This window comes from Parasteatoda tepidariorum, chromosome 4 (assembly GCF_982258835.1).
Source record: "Parasteatoda tepidariorum strain Cologne lab strain chromosome 4, Ptep-v5.0, whole genome shotgun sequence".
In the NCBI taxonomy this organism is placed as follows: domain Eukaryota; kingdom Metazoa; phylum Arthropoda; class Arachnida; order Araneae; family Theridiidae; genus Parasteatoda; species Parasteatoda tepidariorum.
Window position 1 is genome coordinate 85,070,588 of NC_141758.1, and position 25,854 is coordinate 85,096,441.

The 25,854-nt window shown below is 30.5% G+C and overlaps 2 protein-coding genes across 3 annotated transcripts in view; one reads left to right on the plus strand and one right to left on the minus strand.

Annotated features, from left to right (window-relative positions):
- The first annotated feature begins 1,625 nt into the window (after positions 1 to 1,625).
- LOC107441531 (dynein axonemal intermediate chain 1-like) lies at positions 1,626 to 25,163 on the plus strand. The gene is made up of 17 exons (XM_071181842.2): positions 1,626 to 1,661; positions 2,653 to 2,694; positions 3,396 to 3,476; positions 4,496 to 4,595; positions 4,744 to 4,847; positions 6,187 to 6,279; positions 7,165 to 7,239; positions 7,317 to 7,401; positions 8,983 to 9,147; positions 11,459 to 11,709; positions 11,897 to 11,986; positions 14,058 to 14,139; positions 16,620 to 16,848; positions 22,127 to 22,226; positions 24,425 to 24,561; positions 24,645 to 24,696; positions 24,881 to 25,163. The coding sequence occupies exons 1-17, from the start codon at positions 1,626 to 1,628 to the stop codon at positions 24,971 to 24,973; spliced, it is 1,815 nt and encodes a 604-aa protein (XP_071037943.2). The 3' UTR covers positions 24,974 to 25,163.
- Positions 25,155 to 25,854, minus strand: part of TTLL12 (Tubulin tyrosine ligase-like 12) — a 39,884-nt gene continuing 39,184 nt past the window's right edge. For both annotated transcript variants that reach the window (XM_043044510.3, XM_016054846.5), the window contains one exon: positions 25,155 to 25,327. In XM_043044510.3, the coding sequence (XP_042900444.2) occupies positions 25,307 to 25,327 (21 nt within the window). In that variant the 3' untranslated portion in view covers positions 25,155 to 25,306. The remainder of the gene's footprint in view (positions 25,328 to 25,854) is intronic.

Genomic DNA, 25,854 nt, shown 5'->3' on the forward strand with positions numbered 1-25,854 from the left:
TGCGTTGATTTTATTTTGATAAAACGATTTAATATGTTGATCTTTGGCAGCTAAAACGATTTTCGAAAAATAAATTAAAAAAAAATATTAATGACATAAACAATGTAGTGGTCACAGAAAGCGATAATTTTAACATACAAATGAATAGAGAAAATGCAAACCAATTGATTGTGATAACAATAGACGATTGATAAATTTAAACATGATCTCATTAAGCGGAGACTACTGTATTGCTTCTAATGACACTTGGACAAGCAAAGCTTGCTAGCCATATGCTTTTTGTGAATTAAAACAGGAAGGTGTGCCTTTCGTTTGACAAGAGAGCACCGCAAGGGTAAAAGTACGTCTTAGCTCAAAACCTCCCAGATAGATGGCAGAACCCGTCATTCATGAAGCCACTTCCTCAATTTTAACATAGATCTGAAGGGGAAGGGAATTTTTTATAGATCGTTGTACTCGGGGTCTGTTCAGCGACATACCTCAAGAGTTTAGATTCCACAGATTTTATGTGGAGTTTATCGAAACTATTAGGTCCCCCTGGCTTGAGTTCGATTCTCTAACCACTGGGCTACTACGGCTCGGAAACTACTATAAATGCTTTATACATTTTGTTATAGGCTGCAAAGCGTGTTATTTACTTTCGAGAGGGTACACCACAGTTAAATTTTAAAATCATAATTTTTTTGTTGTTCTGTAATGAACGCTATTATTATGCATTTTTGGAATTGCCAAAAATCTAAAGCACGTAGGATTAAAATTAATAGCGGACTACTGGACTGAAAACATGATCAAAACCTTTTTGATTGCCGGAAGAAAAAAAGCTGAATTGCGACTATTAAAAATATTTCGCTGTTTCCTTATACAATTAATCTGGTTTTTGATGATGTTCTGCCCGTTTTCCTCTCAAGTGTTTAGACTGATTTTGAATGTGTAATCGTTTCTCTTTTGCGTGAATGTTAGTTTTCTCCAATTTTGTTCATAATTTTTTTTTTTACTTCATTTTTAGCAAGGTTTCTAAAAATATACATTTTGTAAGGGTATAAAAGAATTTTTTTTTATATAGGTAAATGAAAAGTTTCTTTTTTTAATTTAATAATATTTCTCAGCTTTAAAAGTTTGAAGAGAACAGTTAAGTAAACTAAGTGAAATGTTTTAAATACTAAAATTTATTTTTATTATTATTATAAGTTAACTTTCATATTTCCTTTCTTTTAAATGAAAATTCTTTTAAAAATTTTTATTCAGCTTTTTAAAAAAATAATCGTTTTTTTTTTTTTTACAATGCCAATGTTTTTCCTTTTTTTTAAAAAAAGGAAAACAACTTAAATTTGAATCTGTGTAATTTCCATGGGAATTTAATGGTTACCCATATGATGTTGGTCATCTCACATGATTTTTTTTTTTTTGTTTATTTCATAGAGTTCTAATACTCCTCATATTTCGAATCATTATTTCAGATTGCGTGACTTATCAATTGCGGAGAAAATTTGATACATGGTAAAACTCTGTACTGTATAAAAGTGGAAGTTGTTACCAAGGTAACTGAACCATCTCATTTTTACAATATCTGAATTCTTCTGAGTGCCTTTCATTGAGTTTCCTTCATCGTTTCGCAAACTTTCGAAATGTTACGGAGAAATTTTATTGAAAAAGTTCGGCAGGTAAGACAAATTTCAATTGGCATTTTTTTTTTTTTTAAGAAATGCCCCGTAAAAAAATTTGAATTTTAGCCAAAACGGTTTTGCGAAAACTTGATGCATAATTGTGTACATTTCTTCCAGTAGTCAACAAAAGTCCATTTACATTGTTTTGATAAGGTGTTCCACAAAGATCACTCTTTATATATATTTTTAGAATTCTGGTCAAAAAACCAGTTTATACAAAAAGGGTTGCTGGTAATTTCTTAACGGAGAAACAAATGCGCTATTGAAATCTTATAAATCACTATTAAAGAAAGCGACCGCGCAAAGCATTACAATTTGTCTGATTACGAGTCGAAGTATGGAAGTATTTTTGACAATCGTCTTTCATCTTCTTTTAGTTATCTCCGGCAATCATTCTGATTTTGGTGTTGTGTACACCGCCTTTCCTAAGAGTGATCAGTCAAATTTAGATAGCTTTTTTATTTTATTTTTTTTTTCCGCTTCACAAAACCTACAAAAAATATAGTTTGCTATTGTCATAAATATCGTCTGTAAATACGAGCTTATGTCATAAATATCGTCTGTAAATACGAGCTTATGTCTTAAATATCGTCTGTAAATGCGAGATGACTCAGAACGCTCGTTTTAAAAATTTCTTAGGTTCGAATTCTGGTGATAGCTGGTCAATTCGTATAATGTTCCAAGCTTATACCGATCACAAAGCTGACATAAAATTAAAACTTGAAAACTCTGTCCTAGTTAAAAAGAGTATTCATTCAGATCATTTTCTTCATAAAATTACTTGTGTTGATGATAACAAATGCATTAAATGATCAAACAATTCGACTTCTTTCCATTAGTACTTTTAAAAATTTGTAAGAACCATGCAGACAATGTTGTTTTTTATTTATTTTGTTTTGAAATCTTTCTCTAACAATGCATATATGTCTGAAAATGTTTCACTAATTTTCTGTATTAATTGTGTTTTTATTTATTTTAATTTTCACAGACTTTGCCTCAATCTGTAAATATACTACGTTTGACTGTGGAGGTAATTTTTATATATTCTTTATTGTTATTTATACGTATTGATTGTAAAGATTTTGTATGATGTTATCTACTATTATTATTTTTATTATTTCTTACTAAAAAGTAATTAACCATTTTTGTACCTGGTATTGTTTCTGTTCTTGTTTCTAATCCTAAAAAAAATCATATCAAAATTGTTTCTAGAAAAATATGTTTTGACTGTCCTAAATTTAAATACCGATTTCGATCTGCCTTAGAGACAAATTTTTGATTATTGATGTGAAAGAAATAATTTTTGTTTTGAAAAGTACCTCTCAAAAATTTTAAGTAACGTGACAACGCTGTTTATCATTATTAGTATTTTATTACTATTATTTTTTACTTCATTCGATGGTAAACTAGCTTTTCTATAGATTTTTAGAGAAATTGTCGTTTAGTAGTTGGTTTTGACATAAGCAGCTGCGTACTTTTTACCTCTGTTTGTTTTGTGGTTGGGAAATTTTTCTTTTCATGAAGAAAGGGAAGCGAATAAGAACTGTAGAAATGGAATGCAAATTCAAAAATAATTAACGAAACATTTTTCAAGTTATTTTAATATATTTTAATAAAACAGAAAAATTGTCCCACCTCAAAACAAACATAGGTAAGAAAAAATGAAAACAATCAACAATCATTATAAAATAAAATAATGCCTTTTATTTCACAACTGTGTTTTATGTTAAGGAACTTGATAAGGAAGTAATTACAGTCCTTACTACTGGAGCTCCAGAAGCAGATGATAATTCTGTGGAATTTAATTACAAAGTAAGTATTTTATCTGAACCATTTTACATAAATAAATATTTGGGAATTTCTTTTCGTATTTATAAAATACAGTTTGTTGAAAAATTACCAATAATGTGTAAAGCCACTGAACGAAAATCGAAGAAGATTTGAATGTTTAGTTTGTTGGATTCTACCAAAGAAGCTAAATATTCGCCTCACTAAATTTCAAATCTCATTACAAAGTTCCTCAAAAAATAGCGCTCTTGACTATAAAATTAAATCAACATTTTCTGTTGCGTTCCAGGTAATTGCATTGAAAGATTTTTAAAGGGTATCTGTTCTCAGACTGATCTATTGTTGTGCTGCAAATGATTTTTATTAAGAATACGTGTAGTTTTCCTCTGTCAGCAGCGCCATCTGTTCACGAACTTTTCAACTTATTTGGAAACATGATGAGAAAAAAGTTTGAAGTTTCCGAAACAAAATGCAGCAAACCGAATATCTTTTTCCTGCTATTTTTTTTAATTGAAATTTTAAATCGACGCTCATTTTTGGAACGCGTGACGCATAGATTATTTTAGAATAGTTGGAAAAGGACAGCTGATTCTGGATTCATATATATATATTCTCAAATTTCGCCCCTATGGAATGGTGGGTAATAAGTTTGAATAACTACTCTTGATTAATTAGAGTTAATAACGGCGTTCATACTAACTATTGATCATGTTATTATTTAGTAACTTATTACATATTTATATTGAGATAAATCAAAGAACAGGTTTTGACAAGTTTTATTTTTATTCAAAGGTACATTTTGAAAGAAGAACAATGCCATAAATTTTAAAGCAAATGATTCTATAAATGGCAGATCTTCGAGATCATTTTCTTTAAAATTTCCAATATTTTTGTTTTTAATTAAAATTAAGAATAAGGCTAAGACAAAGTTTATAAAATGTACTAAATTTGAATGCTAATATTTAAACTATTTCTGTAGAAAATAAATCATGGTTTCTCTATTTTACATTATGAAACAAGAATTAATTTTCAATTTATTATAGGAAAGAGCTTACAGAGTTCGCGAAAATCAAAATAAGGCCATCGTATTTTTTGAACAATTTGGCAATATCAAAAGGATGTCCTCAGATGCAGATGAACAAGGTTTGTAAATTTACGACAGATAGTTAAGAACAATAATTAAAATTATCAAATGAATTATAATCATTAATCAATATTTCAATCACGTTTAAATAAATCACATGAATTGTTCTAATTAAATGTGCTTTGCTTTCTTTATCTTTTCTTTAAGAAACAAAAAAGAGTGAGGATACAGTTGAAGAATTGGATACCAAGCGAAGAAATAAGTTCAATTTTTGTGATAGAGCAACCCAAACTCCGACATTTTTGCACATGGTAAGATTTTATTGTAATCTGAAAAAAAATGAAAAACGTCAGTGAAGATATTACGTTATATCTGTCCTTAATACAATGCATTTTTTAAATCCTTATCAATTTAAAGTCATGAAAAACAACCACATTTCCCAGACTATAAGATAGTTTTTTTAAAACTTCTAAATTGCAATAAAATTTTTGATTTCACTTATACATCAACAACGTATTCAGACACGAAGATTTTTTTTCTTCCGAAATTGGATACTTTATACTAAAAAATTAACCTTGACTAATAAATAATGGTTTGTTGTGCTCTTTTTAAGGAACCACATATTAATTTCAAAATTAGTTACAAACTTCGTCGAAAGATGGCGCTGTTACTAAGAAAACTATAAAACATGGTTTTCAAGTTGCATTATTTGCAGCAATAACGTAGTGTAGTGTGAGGACAATATTAATAGATTCCCGTGCAACTATTTCAATTAAAACGAACTGAAATGCACCTGGAAGCCTTCTTTTAGTTTTTTAGTTATGTGCACCGCCTATAAATAATTTCGAAATTTGCTCTTAAAAAAATCGTTTCCTTAGCAAAACACAGCAAACGGTAAATTTATTAGTTACTTCAGTTTTACTTTCATTACTTTTCAAGGAATCTGTTATTTTTTGGGATACCTGATATAATTAGAATGTCCTTTGAATATTTAAATGCTTTTTAATTTATTCAAAGTTTTTTCTCCTACTATATTTCATCCTTGAAGTATATTTGAACAATATTTTATTCTTATCTATATTCTAATATCGATGCGAGGGAACTATATTTTATCCTTACATATTCTAATATAGATGCGATAGAACTATATTTTATCCTTAGATATTCTAATATAGATGCGATAGAACTATATTTTATCCTTACATATTCTAATATAGATGCGATAGAACTATATTTTATTCTTATCTATATTCTAATATAGATGCGATAGAACTATATTTTATCCTTACATATTTTAATATAGATGCGATAAAACTATATTTTATCCTTATATATTCTAATATAGATGGAGATGCGATAGAACTATATTTTATCCTTATATATTCTAATATAGATGGAGATGCGATAGAACTATATTTTATCTTTATCTATATTCTAATATAGATGCGATAGAACTATATTTTATCCTTACATATTCTAATATAGAGGCGATAGAACTATATTTTATTCTTATCTATATTCTAATATAGATGCGATAGAACTATATTTTATCCTTACATATTCTAATATAGATGCAATAGAACTGTATTTCATCCTTACATATTTTATAATTTAATTCACATCATACTTTTTTTTAAAAATTTTATGTAGGAGAAGGAGACTGAAACAGTACCTACTCCCCAGTTTGTTTTTGAAGGCACAGTATCACTATCTGAAATAGTCAGTACTTATCAAGAAAGAGAGGTATAAATTTAGTTTTCATTCTGACTTTTTCTATTTATTAATTGTACTTTAACCAATGCAATTATTTTTTATTTTACTTTATTAAACAGTCCACTCTTTACGAGGGGAAAAAACTGTAATTTGCTTCTTTATAAAATTAAATTTTTTTTATTATCCCAGGTTTCAATGACGTCAGCCCTCAATGTCGCCATAGACTGAAACTGTTTTTGGTATATACATCTTCCTTTTCTGCGGAATAGCTTTTTAACTTAAGGTACTGTTAATTCTTTTACGACGCAAATGGCTTGCACTATATGTATCTAAATTGAAGCAGTACAAGATAGATGAAAAGAAAGAAAGAGAAAATCTTTTCCAATGGACAGCAAGGTGAAGGCTCGTTAATGGAGTGGGAAGGCTTCGACTAGGGTGGTTTACTAAACCTAGCCTCTCCCTCATCCCTATCAACAATTCTACCATGGCCCCCATCGGGCTCTTGATTGGCTAAATATAGGTCCCATATGATCCTGCACCGATGAACCGATATTGGAATGTTTATATTTTTTAACATTGGTCCTATGTATGGCTTATGTCGTCCTTAATGGGTCTAGGGCCTATACTGACTGAATAATGAATAAATATCGGGTGAATCTGATACCATTTCGATTCTTTGTATTATAAAAAGCTCTTTAAATAAGTTAGATTTTTTATTCATTTTTTTTCAACACTACTCCAATTAAGGTGTCTATATTCACTTCCCTCCGACTCTCCGCTCCGTACTTTCTGCTTTCTTCCCTTTAGTCCCTGAAATAAATTCTTCCGGTTCGCTTTACGCTTACTTTGTACACGCGAATTCATGATGGGAGACCTATAGGAACATTACATTAAAAACTTTTTTTGTAAGTTTAGGTAACAGAGGGAAAGAAAACAAACGAAGAAGACGTAACTAAAATGACAAAGAAGAACTTTCGAAAGAATGAATCAGTAAGATACTATTAACAAAGTCAAGTGTATACAAATATTGAAACCGTCTGTTGTAAAATTTCTTCTTTACTATTTAGGGCCAAGATCCCTTGACGAAATTACGATTTTTTCGAATTTGTGAAAGAATGATAGACCAGAACTTGCTTTCCGATGTTAATATAGGTAAATTCCTTCATTATTCCATTTATATATGAGGTATCCAATGAATTCTCATGCAGTATTCGTATCGTAACGAACGCATTACTCAATCTTTTATTTCGAGACTTTAGAATGCCCAATGCATTCTGTTTTAAAAAGTGATTTTAAACTCAAAGCTTTAAAGATCATTAAAAAGAAGAAGATGGAAAGAAGTGTTAGCACTCGGTTATGACATCTGAAGCTGAATTTTTCTTCTTTAACCCCTTGCTTACAGCGCTTTGTATGATGAAGTCCGCCATTCATTCTTGTCCACCTGTTATTCCAACCGTAAACAGAAGGTTACATAATAAACTTCTGTTCTGAACCATTATCCTTCCATTCTTTCTTGTCCACCCGTTATACCAGCCGTAAACAAAAGGTTAAATAATAAACTTCTGTTCTGAACCACTTCCATTATCTTTCCATTCATTCTTGTCCACCCGTTATACCAGCCGTAAACAAAAGGTTAAATAATGAACTTCTGTTCTGAACCACTTCCATTATCCTTCCATTCATTCTTGTCCACCCGTTATACCAGCCGTAAACAAGAGGTTAAATAATAAACTTCTGTTCTGAACCACTTCCATTATCCTTCCATTCTTTCTTGTCCATCCGCTATACCAGCCGTAAGCAAAAGGTTAAATAATAAACTTCTGTTCTGAACCACTTCCATTATCCTTCCATTCTTTCTTGTCCACCCGTTATAGCAGCCGTAAGCATAAGGTTAAATAATAAACTTCTGTTCTGAACCACTTCCATTATCCTTCCATTCATTCTTGTCCACCCGTTATACCAGCCGTAAACAAAAGGTTACATAATAAACTTCTGTTCTGAACCATTATCCTTCCATTCTTTCTTGTCCACCCGTTATACCAGCCGTAAACAAGAGGTTAAATAATAAACTTCTGTTCTGAACCACTCCCATTATACTTCCATTCCTTCTTGTCCACCTGTTATGCCAGCCGTAAGCAAAAGGTTAAATAAGAAATTTCTATTCTGAAACTCCACTTCCATTATCCTCAAAGTAACCGATTGCGGACTTTGTCATTAGCAAGACAAAGGGGAAAAAATTAGGTGCTAATGGATTTTAAAAGCATCTTGTTTCTGGAGTAATTTCAAAGTGGGGAAAGTTTCCGTTTGTTTTCATTGATAAAAGAGGTATAGAGAAAAAGCGAGAGACACAGAGATTAATAAAAAACAATAAAATGAGATTTCAGAGAAAGTTCATATTAGAAAACTAAATGGAAATGAATATGATAGGTTTGCGTGGTTTTTCCTTTCATGTAAAGCAAATATCCATTAGCTCCATCAGAAAGTCCTCCACGAAGTCAAAGTTTTTCCAGTACTTGATCTAGGAGTTCCCTTGTCTTCTGGATTGGGTTAAAAATTACTAGGTTACGGAGTTGAAGATAGGTAGTCGTCATATCTGACGTCAGAGCCTGTAAAAAAACAGCCTTAAAACTGCATGAGAACTTATTAAACATCATATAACTTTGAATTGTTTTGGACCGATCCTTATTGATTTCAAAAATCAAACCCTTCATAATTCTTTTATTTTACTCACAGATTTCAGTTTTTATGATACTCCTGCGGATGAATTCAAAGATAAAGGAATGGGTTCGCTACTGGCCCTTTGGAAGTTCAGCTATCAACCCATGAAGGGATTGTCTATCACAAGCCTGAGTTGGAATGGTCAGTACCCTGATATGTTTGCTGCAGCTTTTGGTGCTTGTACGTTTTTATATACATTTCATTCAACATGTTTATTTTTTTATCTAGTTTTCTATTAGGCGCAGTACAACTATAAAAAATATCGCATATCGTTTGATGAAAGAATTTTTTTTTAAATTTTAGTTCAAAAGGTTTGTTTTCATTTGAGTTTTCAAAATTACTGGATCGAATGAATTCTGTTCAAAAATATTAGTATCAAACCAATAAAAGAATTACTCGGAAAAAAATTATTAAACAAAGAAACTGGTAAAATATTCATTATAAAACGAAAATTTGGAAGAAAAAACGGAAAAATTCTAGTAAATGAGGTGTTCCAGTTGACTGGGGACACAGGTCCCAGTTGAACACCTAAGTCAATAATCACTGATTGCGCTCAGTAAGCGGACGGGTGAACACATTGATCTGCCTGCGTATGAATCGAGGGTGCACGGTATCGGTTCTCGTTCAATTGTTCTGCTGTAAAGTGTTCGCGCGTAGGTCGTCTTCGGGATATCAAAGCAGAAGAGTCATCCCCTATGCAGAGGATCGAAATTGTGATGGCATGTCTTTGGATCATCTTCAGGGATGTTTCACAGACCGTCCCGATAATCCATTATTCAGCTTTAGTTTGACATAAACCAAGAATCTACCTACCTATCCAGTAACTGAGCAGACGATACCTATTAATTTTTTCTACGTTACCTAATCTTAATTTATGGTTTCAAAATATGTATTGCATTAGTAACCTTGAACTGAACCAATAGAGGTAGCTAAGCAAAGGATTATTCAATAAACGTCACAGCTATTTTACTATACCTTAGTACAATTACTATACTCTTACTCCAGATAGAGTAATTATTATACTCTTACTCCAGAAAGATTAATTACTATACTCTTACTCCAGAAAGAGTAACTACTATACTCTTACTCCAGAAAGAGTAATTATTATACTCTTACTCCAGAAAGAGTAATTACTATACTCTTACTCCAGAAAGAGTAACTACTATACTCTTACTCCAGAAAGATTAATTACTATACTCTTACTCCAGAAAGAGTAATTATTATACTCTTACTCCAGAAAGAGTAATTACTATACTCTTACTCCAGAAAGAGTAACTACTATACTCTTACTCCAGAAAGAGTAATTACTATACTCTTACTCCAGAAAGAGTAATTATTATACTCCTACTCCAGAAAGAGTAATTATTATACTCTTACTCCAGAAAGAGTAATTACTATCTTACTCCAGAACGAGTAATTACTATACTCTTCCTCCAGAAAGTTTAATTACTATATTCTCACTCCAGAAAGAGTAATTATTATACTCTTAATCCAGAAAGATTAATTACTATACTCTTACTCCAGAAAGAGTAATTATTATACTCTTACTCCAGAAAGAGTAATTACTATACTCTTACTCCAGAAAGAGTAATTACTATACTCTTACTCCATAAAGAGTAATTACTATACTCTTACTCCAGAAAGAGTAATTACTATACACTTACTCCAGTCGTATGAAAGTTACAAAAGTGTTAGACTTATTGTTCATTGATAATCTCAAGCCTTCAAATGGTTATATTTTCTTAAGACATTTTTATCTTTTCTTCAATTAAATGAGGAGTTACACGACATGCATAAAGTAATACTAAGAAGAGAAGTAATCCACGGATCTAATCTTTCAATTGAATTTAAAGACATTATAATTTAATTGAGTCGCGATGGATCAGGGGAGAGAGCGTTCGCCTCCAAATGAGTTGACCCAGCTTTCAATTCCAGCTTTGACTGGTTGATACAAATCCTCACCTTCCAGCCTCTGCTTCCAGCTCCTCACACCGACCCCAAGGCTGACGTAAAATATCCTCAGTGTTAGGTGGTTAGAATTCCATTTCCGTCGGGACAACCGTGTGAGGTTTCCGTGGTTTTCCTTTCCATGCAACGCAAATGCAAAAAAATCCTCCACGAAGGCCAGTGTGTCCCGATACTTGATTCAGGCGTTCTCTTGTTTTCTGGGCTGAGATCAAAATTGCAAGGCTACGGAGATGAAATTTGATATTCGTGAACTAAAAAATGGATCAGCTGTTTAACGATAAAATAAAGTGTAGAGTCGTACTTACAATCAAAAAGGGGGGAGAGCTACCATTTCCTTGAGGGTATGCATGTTGGCCTTCTTTTGTTCCATAAAGCAAAGGAAAAGTCAGGCAGTCGGCCTTTTTTACCCAGGTATCGTCGTTTAGCTTTCGTCTCTTTCTTAATTTAGGCACTCTAATTTAATAAATCCAATTAGTAGTTAGTTTTAATTCATTTGTTTTCATTGAATATTTATTTATTTCAGATAATGTAGCAAAGAAAGGCCAGGGCGGATGCGTCTGCATCTACAGCTTAAAAAGCCCCTCCCACCCGGAAAAAGTATTTCCATGCAAAACTGGAGTCCATTGCCTAGAATTTCACAAACATTTCTCATACTTATTAGCTGTAGGTTTTGCCGATGGTACTGTGGCTGTCTATGATTTGAGAAAAATCGGAACTTCACCAGAAGCAGTCAATAAAAATTCCAGATTGGAGCATAGTGACATAGTCAGCCATGTAAGTGAGATCTGCCAGAACTGTTTAGCAGGCTGTTGTGCCAATGATGATAATGAAATTTAATGAATAATTTAAATTAATTGCACTCTTCTTTCAAATCCTGATTTATAAATTATGTAGCCATACGTAAACAAATTTTGCAGTTAATAAAGTGTTAATTTTTAATTAATTTCTGACTCACCTGCAGGTAAGATGGCTTCCTGACAGTATCGACGGACAGCATAACTTTTGCTCGATATCTGCTGATAGTAAGGTTATAAACTGGCTGTTGGCAAAGGTATTTATTTATGTAGATACGGTGTTCTGTAATGAATGATTTTAATGTATATTTTTAAAAAGAATTTCTGAGCTTTTGCTTGAAAGTTTATTTTCATTCATTTTCGGCATATTTAGCAACTTATCAAAAATTTGACGAATTCCATCTCCAGGGTAAGATTTGTTGCTGTTGTTTTCGTATGCTTGTTAAGGCAGATTGGTGCGATTGTTCTTGTTTTCCAGTAGCGCCATCTATGACCAAAAATTTGATTGAAAAACTAAGATTTATTGTGGTTACATTGTAAACTTAATTGGGACAGTGATTCCAGCTCGTGAACGCATTTAACTTCAGGATGGATACGACGCCAACCTACCAAAAATGCATTTCAAGAAAGGATGATTAAACTTATGTTTAAATGGGACAAAAACAAAACTTCATCAAAATCTTATTTCGGATGATTGGATTAAAATAATCAAAATAAGTTTGATTGACGGTTATCATTAACCCTTTGACGAAGAATTTTATTAAATCTATATATTTTTTCTTTATTTTATACAGTAGGGAACCGATTATCCGGAACGATCGGGACCATCGCTATTCCGGATAACTGATTTTTCCGGTTTTCTGAAAAAAGCCGTTTTTTTATTGTTAAACCCAACTAAAAAAGAATTTTTTTTTTGGAAATAATCTTAAAAAGAAGAAAAAACGATGAAGTAATACACTAATGATTATTTCCAAAATGATGGTAAGGTGAACATATTTCAAAAAAGAAAGAAAAATCCTAAAATCTTACGAGGAAAAAAAAAAAATTTTTTTAAAAATGGCGGGAAAATTTATCGAATTTCGTTCCGGTTTTTTGGTTTTCCGGTTTTCTGATTTCCGGATAACGGGTTCTGTACTGTACTAACTTAGGCCAAAATAAGAGGAAAATATTATATTTAGCAATTTGATAATTTATGGTTATCAAAAACAGCATGAAACACCGGTGTATTTTTCAGAGTTAAAGCTAAAATATCCCAAAAATGGCTCAATTCCAAACAATAATTTTTTAAAATTATTATTATAATTATTAACGGTCAGGCACTGAATTCTCGTTCTTCGCCTTGGAATATGCCGAAAGTTCTGTTCATTTTAACATACCCCATTTGTACCTACGAATCAAAATCACGAAAACAAGAAGCATTACTCATGCCAGACTGCCCAAGACACCCGTTCACAAGGGAGGGCCACATTCACACATCAAAAAACAACACACAGAAGAGAAGCATCTATGCCCTGAGATGGGTTCGAACCCGAAACCGTTGGCTTCGCAGTCAGGCACGCTGGCAACTCATACTAATAACGCAATCACTTCGAATTGTGAACTATATAACCAGGGGTCTTCATCTTAAACAATCTTCAGCTATCCTAATGCTGGACATTAGTAAAGCGGTCGATAAAGTTTGGCATAATCTATAATTAATACAACTAAATTTCCCACCTGGGATTGTCAAAATTATTCGCAACTATCTCAGCAATGAAAACTTCCACATCAGAGTCGACAAACATAAATCACCGATTTATCAACATGAATCAACGAGTTATTTATCATTAAAGTTTCTTTAACTTACAAAATCAATTACTGATAAATTTTAGAATGTGAATGAAAAAAGACAGTTTTTCAAACTACTACGCTTGGATTTTATATTTTAGTAAAAATATAATTCCGATAATCTAACAGATTTTTTTTGTAACTATTAGACTGTTTTTTAGAGTTAAAAAATACCTAAATATATTTTCGCTTGTTACAGCGGCGGAAAAAAACATTCAAAAAAGACATCGGTGTCCCAGCTACGTCAAAGGGTTACGATATTTTATTGATATATGGTGTTTTCTAAAAATTAATTTCTCGTTAATAATTTCTCAAGTTTAGTTAATGGTTTTGTTTTACATTTACTCTTTAATTTATCTTAGTGTGTATAGTTTTAACAAGGATTTGAAGCATATACATTAAGGGCGGTGATTGCGGTGCACCCTGTATACATAATATATTTTTTTTTTCAAAATTTATCTAACTTTGAATAATCAAATGAATTATTCTTCTATTGTTTAGTCTGAACTGATACCAGCTGAAGTTATAAATTTTTACCAAAATGATATATTCACTGGAAACTCTGGGAATGATCGCTTTGTAAGTAAGTAAAAACTAAAGTCCCCGTATCTAATGTAGTTAGAGAGTTACGGCTTATTGGTAATAATCTATGATTGGCTTAAAACAAAGTTTACAAGAATTTTCTCAAAAGAGTTCTTTTTGAAGGAATCTTAAAATTAGATATAATACTTAATTATTTTGTCTTGCTTTTAATATCTAATTATTCAAAGTTAAATAACTATTCAAAGCATCTATTATAAGCAGCAAAATAATTGTTATATAATTCATATGTTTGATGAAATAATTAAACTAAATTATAATTAAAGTAATTTTTTTTGTCAAAAAAAAAATCGTAGCAAGTATCGTGAACAAAAAAAAAAGAAAAGTTGTGATTTTATATTTAAAGAATTGAATCAACTAATCATTAATTTATGCAACTTTGGTGTAATTTAGCCTGTTTTGTTATAGAATTAAATAGCGGAAGTGTTGAGAACAGGGGGGGGGTGAAGAACCACTCATTTTGTGCTTTTTATTCACATCGATGTTAAATTTTAATGATTTATTTTAAGTTTTCACATGGATTGATCATTTAGTAGTGAATTTATTACTTGCATACTATTATTTTATTTTCGGATTACAGTAACAAAGTAACAAGAGGTTTTGAAAAAGGCCTGCTTTTTAGGCAATTTAAAGTACCTATTGCGTATAAAAAATAGTAATGAATAGCAAGAAAAACACATCACCCATGTCGCTAAACACTAAAAAACGTTTAAAAGCAAACTAAGTACAAAAGAATTATAGTATTGATAAAATATAACACATAGTACATTACTAACAATATATAAATGTAACTAATAATATATATAAATATAACTGCAGTCAAATTTCGTTATAGTGAACCTTCAAGGGGCTGAAATTTTCGTTCACTATAACCGGGATTTTACTATATCCGTCAACAATTTTAACTAATGGTTCCAATGGTTCCCCACCTTTTTTTTACACATTATTTAAATAAATGACCAATATAATAAAATACAAAAATTACTGAAAAATAATACGTCATCATCATCATATCTGGCTAGACAGCCCAGGGTGGGCCAGTGCCTTCCTTTGAATTCGAATCCACTTCTCTCTATTGACACTTGTTCGCCAATTTTTCTCCTTTTGAGTAAGGAAATCAGTCTCAACTAAATCCAGCCATCTCAGCCTGGGTCTACCTCTTTTCCTGTTCGTTAGGGGTTTGTGTAATAGGATTTTCTTTAAATTTGAGTCTTCATTCCTTCTGAAAATGTGAGCTGCCCAGTTCATTCGATTTACTTTTATGAATTTCGCAATATCTGGCTCTCTGTAGATTTTATACAGTTCAGTATTATATCGTCTTCTCCAGGAATTATTTATTTTTATCCCACCAAGGATGGCCCTCAAAACTTTTCTCTCAAAAATGGCAATTTTATTTTCACCAGGTTCCAGGTTCAATAGGTTCCAGGTCTCAGAGCCGTAGGTAAGTATTGGCCTAATTAATGTTTTATAGAGTAAAAGTTTTGTATTTTTTGATAAAAGAGAGGATTTCAAAAAACGTTTTAAACCATTAAAAGCTTTATTTGAACAAATTAGACGACTTCCGAATCTCATTGTCTATGTTATTGTCGGCAGTAACTATTGAACCAAGGTAAGTAAAATTCTGAACAGTCTGAAACCTGTGGGAACCAATCTCCAGATAGGATTCACTAGAATTTAATTTAGCAAGTACAGGCATGTATTTGGTCTTATCGGTATTAATGATTAGTCCCATATCCCTAGCAGCAAGCTCCAAAGAAAAGAAAGCTTCTTTTAATGCAGGAACAGTTCTTGCAATGAAAAATAATACGTAGTAACAAAAAATGTGTTAACTTTTATTTCTTTATTACTCTTCATCTTGCGAGCAAAAAAAAAAAAAAAAATTACTTAGAGTACCGTCATGCATAGGAGATACAAGTGGATGGCTTTTGCATAGTTGAAGTGGCTGCTCGAGTGAAAATAAGGTAACATGTTCTTTATACTTTTGTTATAAAATCTGTGATGAGCAGATAGCGCATTATTACCAGAAGTAGCAAAAATGGCAGATGATTTGAAATATTAAATAAAGAAAAACGGATAGAAATTGAAATGTTCTGTTTGCTGCGTGTTGCTTTTTCGGAACGAGATTTTCTTTTAAAGTTTCGAAATTAATTATAAAGTTCGTTAACAGATGGCAGTGCTAAGAAAAATAAGCACTATCTGCAGCAACAACGTGTTGTAGTCCGAGAATAAAACTAACAGACACCGGGACAAATAAATGGTTTTATAGCTTTTTTTAGTCAGTAGCTGGAATTTATGATTCATTTTACATTTTGCTGATAATAAATTAAATAGTTTTCCAAGCAGAGCCCAACAAACCATACATTTATATCCCCTCAATCATCATTCACCTCATGGACACCCTATATCTTTTTCCATAATTTACAACACCTTAAACAATTCTGATAGTGATGCATTTCATTATAGGCTGTGGAACATCGATTTCTTTCAATCCAAGTTGCAGCGATCTTTTTTTGATCGGAACTGAAAATGGGTTGATTCACAAATGCTCCAATTTGTTCACTGCCCAATATTTGGATTCTTACAAAGATCATCAAAACATTGTGTACAATGTTCAATGGAATCCATTTCATCCTAGAGTATTCTTGTCCTGTAGTGCTGATTGGACAATAAGGATATGGGACCATTCATTAAAGTAAGCAATTAAAAAATATTTAGATGTACTGAAATGACGACTGTTGAATATTATAGATCAAATTCAGTTGATGTGATTGTGTACCAAGTCTTTGAAATATCCTCAACTATTAACAGTAACAAGGGTTTTAAGTCTGGCGAGAATAGTTCCTCCTATTTAGAACTAGTTTTTTTAAAATATTTGCTAGATAAAATTCCCGTTACTCAATTTACCAAGAAATTTTTGATCATAATTGCTTACAGAGCAGCGATGGCACAGGGGATTGAGCGTTCGCCTTCCAATGAGGTGAACCGGGTTTGATCCCAGCGATGGCTGTTCGGTACAAATTCTGCATCCGGATTGCACCAACCGCAGTGCTGACGTGAAATATCCTCAGTGATAGACGGATCATGGGTTAGAGTCCCCTTGTCGTCAGGCTAACCGTGGGAGGTTCTCGTGGTCTTCCTCTCCATGTAACGCAAATTCGGATTAGTTCCATCAGAAAGTCCTACACGAAGGCAAATTTCTCCCTATCCTAGATCCAGGAGTTTCCTTGTCTTCTGGATTGGGTTCAATACTACAAAGTTACGGAGTTTAACATTAGTAGTAGCAAACCCAAAAATTAGGTCGGCTGTTCAACGACGGTTATAAAATTAAATAAAATTGCTTACAAATACTAGCTTTATAATGTTGGCCACCCGTAAACATAACAATTCTAAAATATTTTCTAAAAAATGTCAAGTTAATAATTTCTAAATCATGCCATTCTAATATAGTTTGCTCCCTAAACTTTATTTTTAATCATGAAACTACACTAAACAAATAATCAATATATTTGTTATCGTTATCACGGCTTGCGATTACTTATAAACGTAATTACTCTTAAGGTTACAAGTAATCTCGATTGAAAGCAATTATGATCATCCATGCATACAATTACAATAGCTTGCAATCATTGACAATTATTTTTTATAACCACGATTACATTAGTAATTGTAAAAGATCCTAATTAGTATTTAATAGCTGCAGAACCCAAAAAGTGCACCTTGCTAGTTTAGTTTCAAATGCATGTTTAAAGTATTGAAACAGTTTTACAGGAACATATAGTAAAAATTTTGTAATCTTGTTTCATTGTAAGTAATTATTCAGTAATCGTAAATGATGATAATTTGTAGTCCAAAATCAGTTATAATAGAAGCGTCGTTTTACTCTGGATAATTTCATAGCCTACCTTCTCAGTTCATAGCAACTTTTGCTACAAATGTATGTTCCAAGCAGTGAGACAGTTTTACAGATATACACAGGAAAAAGTTTGGGGGAGTTAAAAGCAATGAAACAGTTTTACAGGAATGTATAGAATAAATTTTGTAATCTTGATTCCAAGCTAATATGATTATTTGTAATTTTTGGTCATGATTTCTTGATATCGCGATCACATTAACAGTCATATATGATGACAATTTGTAACCAATAATCAGTATATTCTTAATTTTTTCGTACACGATTACCAGGTTGTTAAACTTACCCTTTTTTGTAATTAAATTTAATTTTTGTAATGAGTTTATAATTTATTTATTATTATTGCATTATTTTTTTTAATATATTCGTAGTAATTAAATAATCATAATGTTTTAAAAAAAAATAAACAATATAAATTTTTTTTTTTGGGGGGGGGGGCTAGTTTAGCCCTCTTACATTGTGATTATAACACCTGGTTTTTATGTTTTCCCACTAATGATTCAAAAATTTTTTATAGCAGTTTTGTGTCTTTTTTCTCTTGAACTTGTGACCTTTAATTTGCATACTTTTTGTGTTTTTTTTTTACAAAAATTCTAAAAATATATAATAACTCATTGGTGCCTTGCGTCGTTTTAAAACAATGGCTCATTTTTTAATAATAGAAAAAGTGGTAGCACAGGTATTCCATTATTAGAATTTATTTTGTAGAAATAAAATGTTTCTTACACCATTATATATTAATAATATGGATATTTATATTTGGATGTAGAATCAAAATACAATTTCTTTTTAAAGCTTAAATATTAGGCAACAGAAATATCCAGTTAATAAAAAACAAATGTAATAGTACTACTTTTTCTGGCCAACGGGTCGAGGTCAGTGTGACGAAACACTCAGTTGTATCTATATAAATCTTTCTCTCACGAAGCACCTATAAGTCGAGTATTTTTCTATCCATTGACAACACTACAGATATAATTAATGTTGTTAGGTTGTCTTAAGTAATACTTTAAGTAATATTGAATAGTTAGTCAGACATTAAATATTTGCATAGATTCTTTTTTAATTCTTAAATTGGATGTAGAAATTTTAAACATAAACAGTGTTATGGTGACGGAGCTTGCCTTTATATTTTTTATATATATATATATATATATATATATATATATATATATATATATATATATATATATATATATATATATATATATATATATATATATATATATATATATATATATAAAACTTTGACATTAACACAGACATCTTCTCTTGATAATAGTTAAAACTTAATTCAAATTACTTTAACGTGAAAAGCGACTAAGCTGGTTACCGAAGGCGACCAGTATATGCATTACCTTACAATAATAAAAGAGTCTTCAGTTTTTGACATTTTTTTAAATTTTCTCAAGAGATACTCGCGCATGATAATTTTGTAACTTTAGATCATTTTAGTTCATGCTAATTTTCATACTTAGTAATAAAATTTAAAGCTTTCAGGGTACAGGGGAGCCTATATGTTTGAATTTAGAGGGGGGGGGGCTTATGAAAGAAAACGACAAATAGCTTAATGAATTAAAAAATTAATAAAAGAAAATTTTATCTATTTAAATATTTTTAACTTAATTAGCTGAATAACTAATTAATTTCACTTTTAATTATACATGATTAATCAAATACGCATATATTTTCTGGGGAGGGGCGGGCCGAAGGGGGCCCATGTTTCAGGGATCGGTAATAAATCACGAAAGAAAACAAGTATTTTTAAACACCCGATACCAGAAAATGAAGCAATAAGCTTGTATCGATTTCTTTAATCGTTATTTGCAACAACTGCACAAAATTTTGAAAAAACCTATCTTAAGTATTCATGAAAATATGGACATTTTTTAACAAAACTAATTTTTTGCCATAACTTTAAAAATATTCAATAAAATTAAGCAAAATTTTTGAAGCATAATTAACTATAAAATTCGTTAAAAACTGCGCAAGATATGAGCATTTAAAGTAGTTGTGCATGCGCTGAATTTTTTCCCACTAATTTTATAGTGAATCGTATTTTAATCTCTTAAAAACATTATGAGTTTCAAGCAATTTTCTAAGTAGTTTTTGTACTTATTAAAAGAAAGCTCAAAATAATCAGGGGTTTTCCAATTTAATTTTGTAATACTGCAAGTTTACACTACCGGAATGCATTTGCTATTAACCGGACTGTAAGAATAAAATAAAAAGTGTGTTAAATCCCTGAAAAACTAATTAGGGTTTCAGGATAAGAGCTTTCTTTTAATAAGTACAAAAACTACTTAGAAAATTGCTTGAAACTTTTAATGTATTTAAGATATTTAAATCTGATTTCTTTATTAATTGACAAATACAATTTACTACAAAATTATGAAGAAAAAAAAATTTTTTTTCGTGCATGCGCACCATAAGAGAACTACTTTAAATACTCATATCTAGTGAAGTTTTTAATGAATTTTTTCTAAATTTTAAAACGAAAATTTTATAATTAATTTTAAATTGCACCAAAAATTTTGTTTAATGTTATTGAAAATTTTTCAAGTTATTGCAAAAAAGATTTGCAAAGAAGACTTTGATTGATAAATTATAGTTATACAGTCAAACCCCGCTATAGTGAACTCCCGGATATAGTGAACGAAATGTTCGGCCCCGTGTCTTGCTATACACGTATAACGTTATTTTTTGTGGATATAGTGGACCAAAAAAGTGAGGAAGTTGGATATAAGGAACTTTTTCCTGTCTTCGGCTAATTTTTTCTTTTTGTAATAATTTTAAAATTTCTATTTCAAAATAAATACATATACCGATTTTTAAAATCATCTATAGAGGGGAATGTAGCAATAAGCATTTTTTCTTGTTTGGTTCTTTTATTTCACTTTCCCATCCCTAAACAAACAATGCAGATGTTTCCAACCCATGGACGCTAATATGTGTTGATAAGGCCCCCATTTCAACTCCTTTTTGTTCTCAGTTCCGTTTAAAAAATCCTGCAAACAAGTGTCTCAAATTTTACTATGGCGAGCTGTAAGCGTAAAACGTTCTTCATTGATGATAAAATGGGCATAATCAGAAAAATTGAAAATGGATGCAATCAAGCTGATATTTGCAAAGAATATAAACTATCCAAATCTGCAGTTTGTAACATATGAAAAAATAGGCAGCTAATAATTTCTTCTCATGAAAAAAATTTAGATGCCAGAAAAAAGTTGAGAAAAGCAGATCACAAGATCTTAAAGAGGCATTACTGAAGTGGTTCAGCATTAGAAGAAACCGCAATCTCCCAGTATCTAAATTCAGCATTAAAATTTGCTAAGCGATTTTATGAGACTACTTTGATGTGCTAAAATGGCAGTAGGCAGGTTTAAAAAACGGAATAACAGAAATTCAGGAAAAATTATCTGTGAGTCGGGAAGTGTTTCCATATCTGATGTTGAGGATTGCTCATCAGCTAAAGATTACAAATTTTTTTTTTGTACACAAGACGAAGAATAATAAAAAAATAACACATTTTCTGTATAATATTTTTAAGTCATTTATTTGAATAATGTGTAATAAAAGGGAGGATTTAAGGAACCTTAGTTAAATTGTTTGTGTAACGGATATAGTGAACTCCCGGTTATAGTGAACCAAAATGTCGGTCCCTTGAAGGTTCACTGTAGCGGGGTTTGACTGTACTTTGTTACAGTATTCTTTGATCGATAACTTTGATAGTTCTTCCAAATAACAATCAAAGTAATCCATACAAGTTACAAGCGTATTACTTGATTTTTTAGCATAGGGTGTTCTTTTTCTTTCTTTCATGATTTATTGTCTCTCAAACCTTTGAGAGCTTTTTAACTTTATTGCTATGCATGAAAATTAGCATGAACTAAACGCATATAAAGTTATAAAATAATTCTTTAAATATTTCTTGAGAAATTTTAAAAAAATGTCAAAAATTGTGTAGTGTATATATGTATTAAAAAACCTATCAAAAGCATAAGATTCAATACAAAAAATTGTTTTTTTAAATCATGGTTAATGCCTTTGATTGTTTTAGGGAGTCTGTTTTTACTTTTGATTTATTGAATGAAGTTAAAGATGTTACTTGGGCACCATTTTCTTCTTCCCTTTTTGCCGCTGTTACAAATGATGGAAAGGTGACATTTGAAACTTCATAACAGTTTTCTATTATAAGAGCATTTCATGAACTTTCCTTGCAAGTTACACATAAAATTCATTAATATTTTCGCAATAAAATATTCTGTAAATGTTTCTCTATATCTAAAATATCTTAGCGCTAAATGCAAATTCATAAAAATAATTGTATTCATATTAAATTGTTTTTATGAAATTATGAATCTTTGACTGCCCTACCACTGGGGAATAGCCATATTCTATCTCAGGGAGAATGTCAGAAAAGGTTAAAAATCTTGAAGAAAAAAATATTTTTTTTAATGGCAGGCACTGAACTTTTGTTCTACGGAAGATGTCGAATGTGTTTCTCTTTAGCGTTACTCGATGGGCCCCAGTGAACCTAAGTCACAGAGGTGAGCGACATTACCAACTCCACAGTGCCACCGAAACCGGTTTATAGGGTGGGCCACATCCACACAGCACATCGATTAAGCAGGATTCGAACCCGCAATCATAGGTTTCGTAGTCAGGCACGCAAACCGCTTGGCTAGTCAGGCGATTCAGCACCTTACTTTTTGGGTGTTTTAATTAAATTCCCCAGAAAAGACAGGGAAATATCAGAGAATTTAATAGAAACATCCTTGAAAAGTCTGGGAAATATATAGGAATTTAATTTAAAAAAACCCCAAAAAGTAAGGAAAATTTAATTAATATGAATTTGAAGTGCCTAGAAGTTCAATATTATTACAAAACATTGGGCTTTCAATATTTTTTTCAATATTTATTTTCGATTTAAACAGCAAGTATAAACATTTTGTAACTTATTTTGTATGTAAGAATAAAATACTACTGAAAAATTAATAATAAAATTGGGAGTGAAAATTAATAATTCAGAGTTTTTGTGGTCCCCCTGTATACCTGGTAGCCAAAACCCACCAGCATGGCAGTAGACACTGCAGATTATTTTTCATCGTAGTTTAATTTTTATTTTTAAAAAGCAAACAGTTGAGTCAAAGTAAATTGCCGAGATTCCTTTTTTAAAATATATCTAAACTTTATTTTTTTAAAATTTAAAAAGCAGAAATGAAAACACCGCAAAGGACAAAAAGTAAAGTTTTTTCCCCCTGTTACTTGGTTAAAGATTTAACTGTATGAGGATTTACACCATTTTAGCATTATATAAAGTTTAAATGTAATTTAAAAATGAAATTTATATGTATAATTTTAAAGGACCTCATATTTGCTAAGTTTACTACTTGTATGTTAGGTTAAGCTTAATTTTTACAATAATATCTCTCTGACTGCATTGAGATTACAGAAAAATTTGGATTCATGAAGATAGTGCCGGAGATTCAAGCCTGTTATCAGACCTGTATCTGTTAATTAATAAACAAAGTGCTTAATGAAAAGACTGCTAATTAAAATAAATTAATTTCAATTATACAATTTAGTTACTATTCTAAGTCTTAACTAAAAACAACTTAGACTTGAGTAAAGATTACCTTTCGATTAACTATTATTAGATTTCAAATGAAATTGCAATCCTAGCACTAAATGATAACACAGATGCTAAACTTTAGAAAATTACAATAACATATTTTAAACATACAGTTTTTCAATTTAAATTAAAAGTAAATAAAAAGCTTTATTCATTGAATCATAATGTGATTTGAATTAACATCAACTTTAATTAAGTGCTAAGTTAAATGGCATAAACATGACCAATGATCTTTTATAAAATATTTTAATTGACTGCATTTGAAATATATAATACAAAACAGCATTTTAACAGTGTTTAAAACTTTATAACCATCAATTCCAAATATTAATACGAGATTTAAAATTAACAAGACATACATAATGCATCAACTAGAAGTTTAATTAAGTTTTTAAATTATAATTTTAAACATTTAATTTGAGCAATTGCTACATAAGAACAAAAAAAGAAAAATAGGATTTTTTCATTCTTATTCATGCATGAAAATCTAATTTTTACTTATAATGGCAATAATTATAATTAAAGTAACATTGTAAATTCTTTTCTTTTTTTCGTATTTCAAAGTATTATTCGTATTAGTATTATAGTATTTAATTATTTACGTATTTCGTATTTTTATTATTTTATTTCGTTTATTCCTTATTTTTGTTCCTATAAAAATAAAAATATTAACTTAATTATGTAGAAATTCTTTTTTATAAATCTTCATAAATTTTATTTTAGGTACATATATTTGATATAATGATGAATCGGCATCAACCAACAGCAACATATAATTTATATACATCGAAGAAAAATGTTAATCTCACAAGCGTTCAATTCAATCCAGTCAAACCTGTTATTATTGTAGGCGATGACAAGTAATAAAAAATTATATTTCATTACCCTTGCATTTGATTAATTAAATAACTTTTTTTATTTAATAAAAATAAAAAAATTTCAGGGGTTCAATAATCAGCTTCAAGCTATCGCCAAATTTACGATCCTCATTAAAGGTAAGTACTTCAACTATTGATTATGGTTTGGCTATTTTATAAATGCAATGAAACAATTTGTGTGATACAGTAAAATAGAATTTGCAATTACCAAATATATATTTTTAGGTTTACAACTAATTAAAATCAGATGATTAGTTTTACGTATTTAAGAACAGCATAAGCACTAATTCATGTTTTATAGGTATTTGAAGCAACTGAAAAATCGAAATTTGCATCGTCTGAAAAAGATAAAATGGAAAAGATTTTGAAATTGGCAAGAAATCTGGAGAATTGAAAATAAAAATTGACATTTCATTACTTTTAATATTATTTCCACAATAAGCAGTTATAATAATTGCAATACTTTTAACTAATTTCAGATATTCAAAAATAAAATAAAGACGTTTCACCTTATAGGTACTTGAAGCAATTTAAATTAAAATTTGCTTTCACAATTTGATCAATAAAAAAAAGGCTTTACAAAATATTATGTTTTATTTCTTTTACAATTGCACAACGTTTTTACCAGCTGTTTCATCAAGAAACAGAACGCTAAATACATCGTCATAGAATTCTGGGTAATATTGACAAGCTCTTTTGCAGTCGGGCATCCAATTTACTTCCAAAATCACAGGCCTAATTGTTGGTACTGAAAACAAAAATGTCATATGTAGAGTTTCAGAAGAAAAAAAAATTAATATGCATAAAAGAAACTGTATGGAAGCTTTAAATTAAAGAATAATAATAAAGAATAATCTTATAAGAGTTCCTTAGAGCGACTATTCCATTATAACGACTGGTAAGTCTCCTTATCTATTCAATATTTCATATATGTCATTTTAACCACTCAATGGGATCTCGATCCTGATTGGTTGTTGAAACGAAGCATTTGCTTACGTTAGTAACTGTTCTTTCTATTCTATTTAGAGTAAGCTGAGCCGGTTAAGTATCTTAAGTAACGCATTTGAAATTCTTTCTCAAAGATTTAAGATCTTTTACTATATATATTAACACAGAGACTTAACACCAAGACAGGTACAAAGTCATATGGAACATAAACAAACTAATTATACATCAAAGTTGTCAGGTACACAAATCAAAAATATATCACGTTTTCAATAAAATACATAAACTAATAATAAATCTAAGTTAAGTAAAAGAAGTAACCGAGAAAGA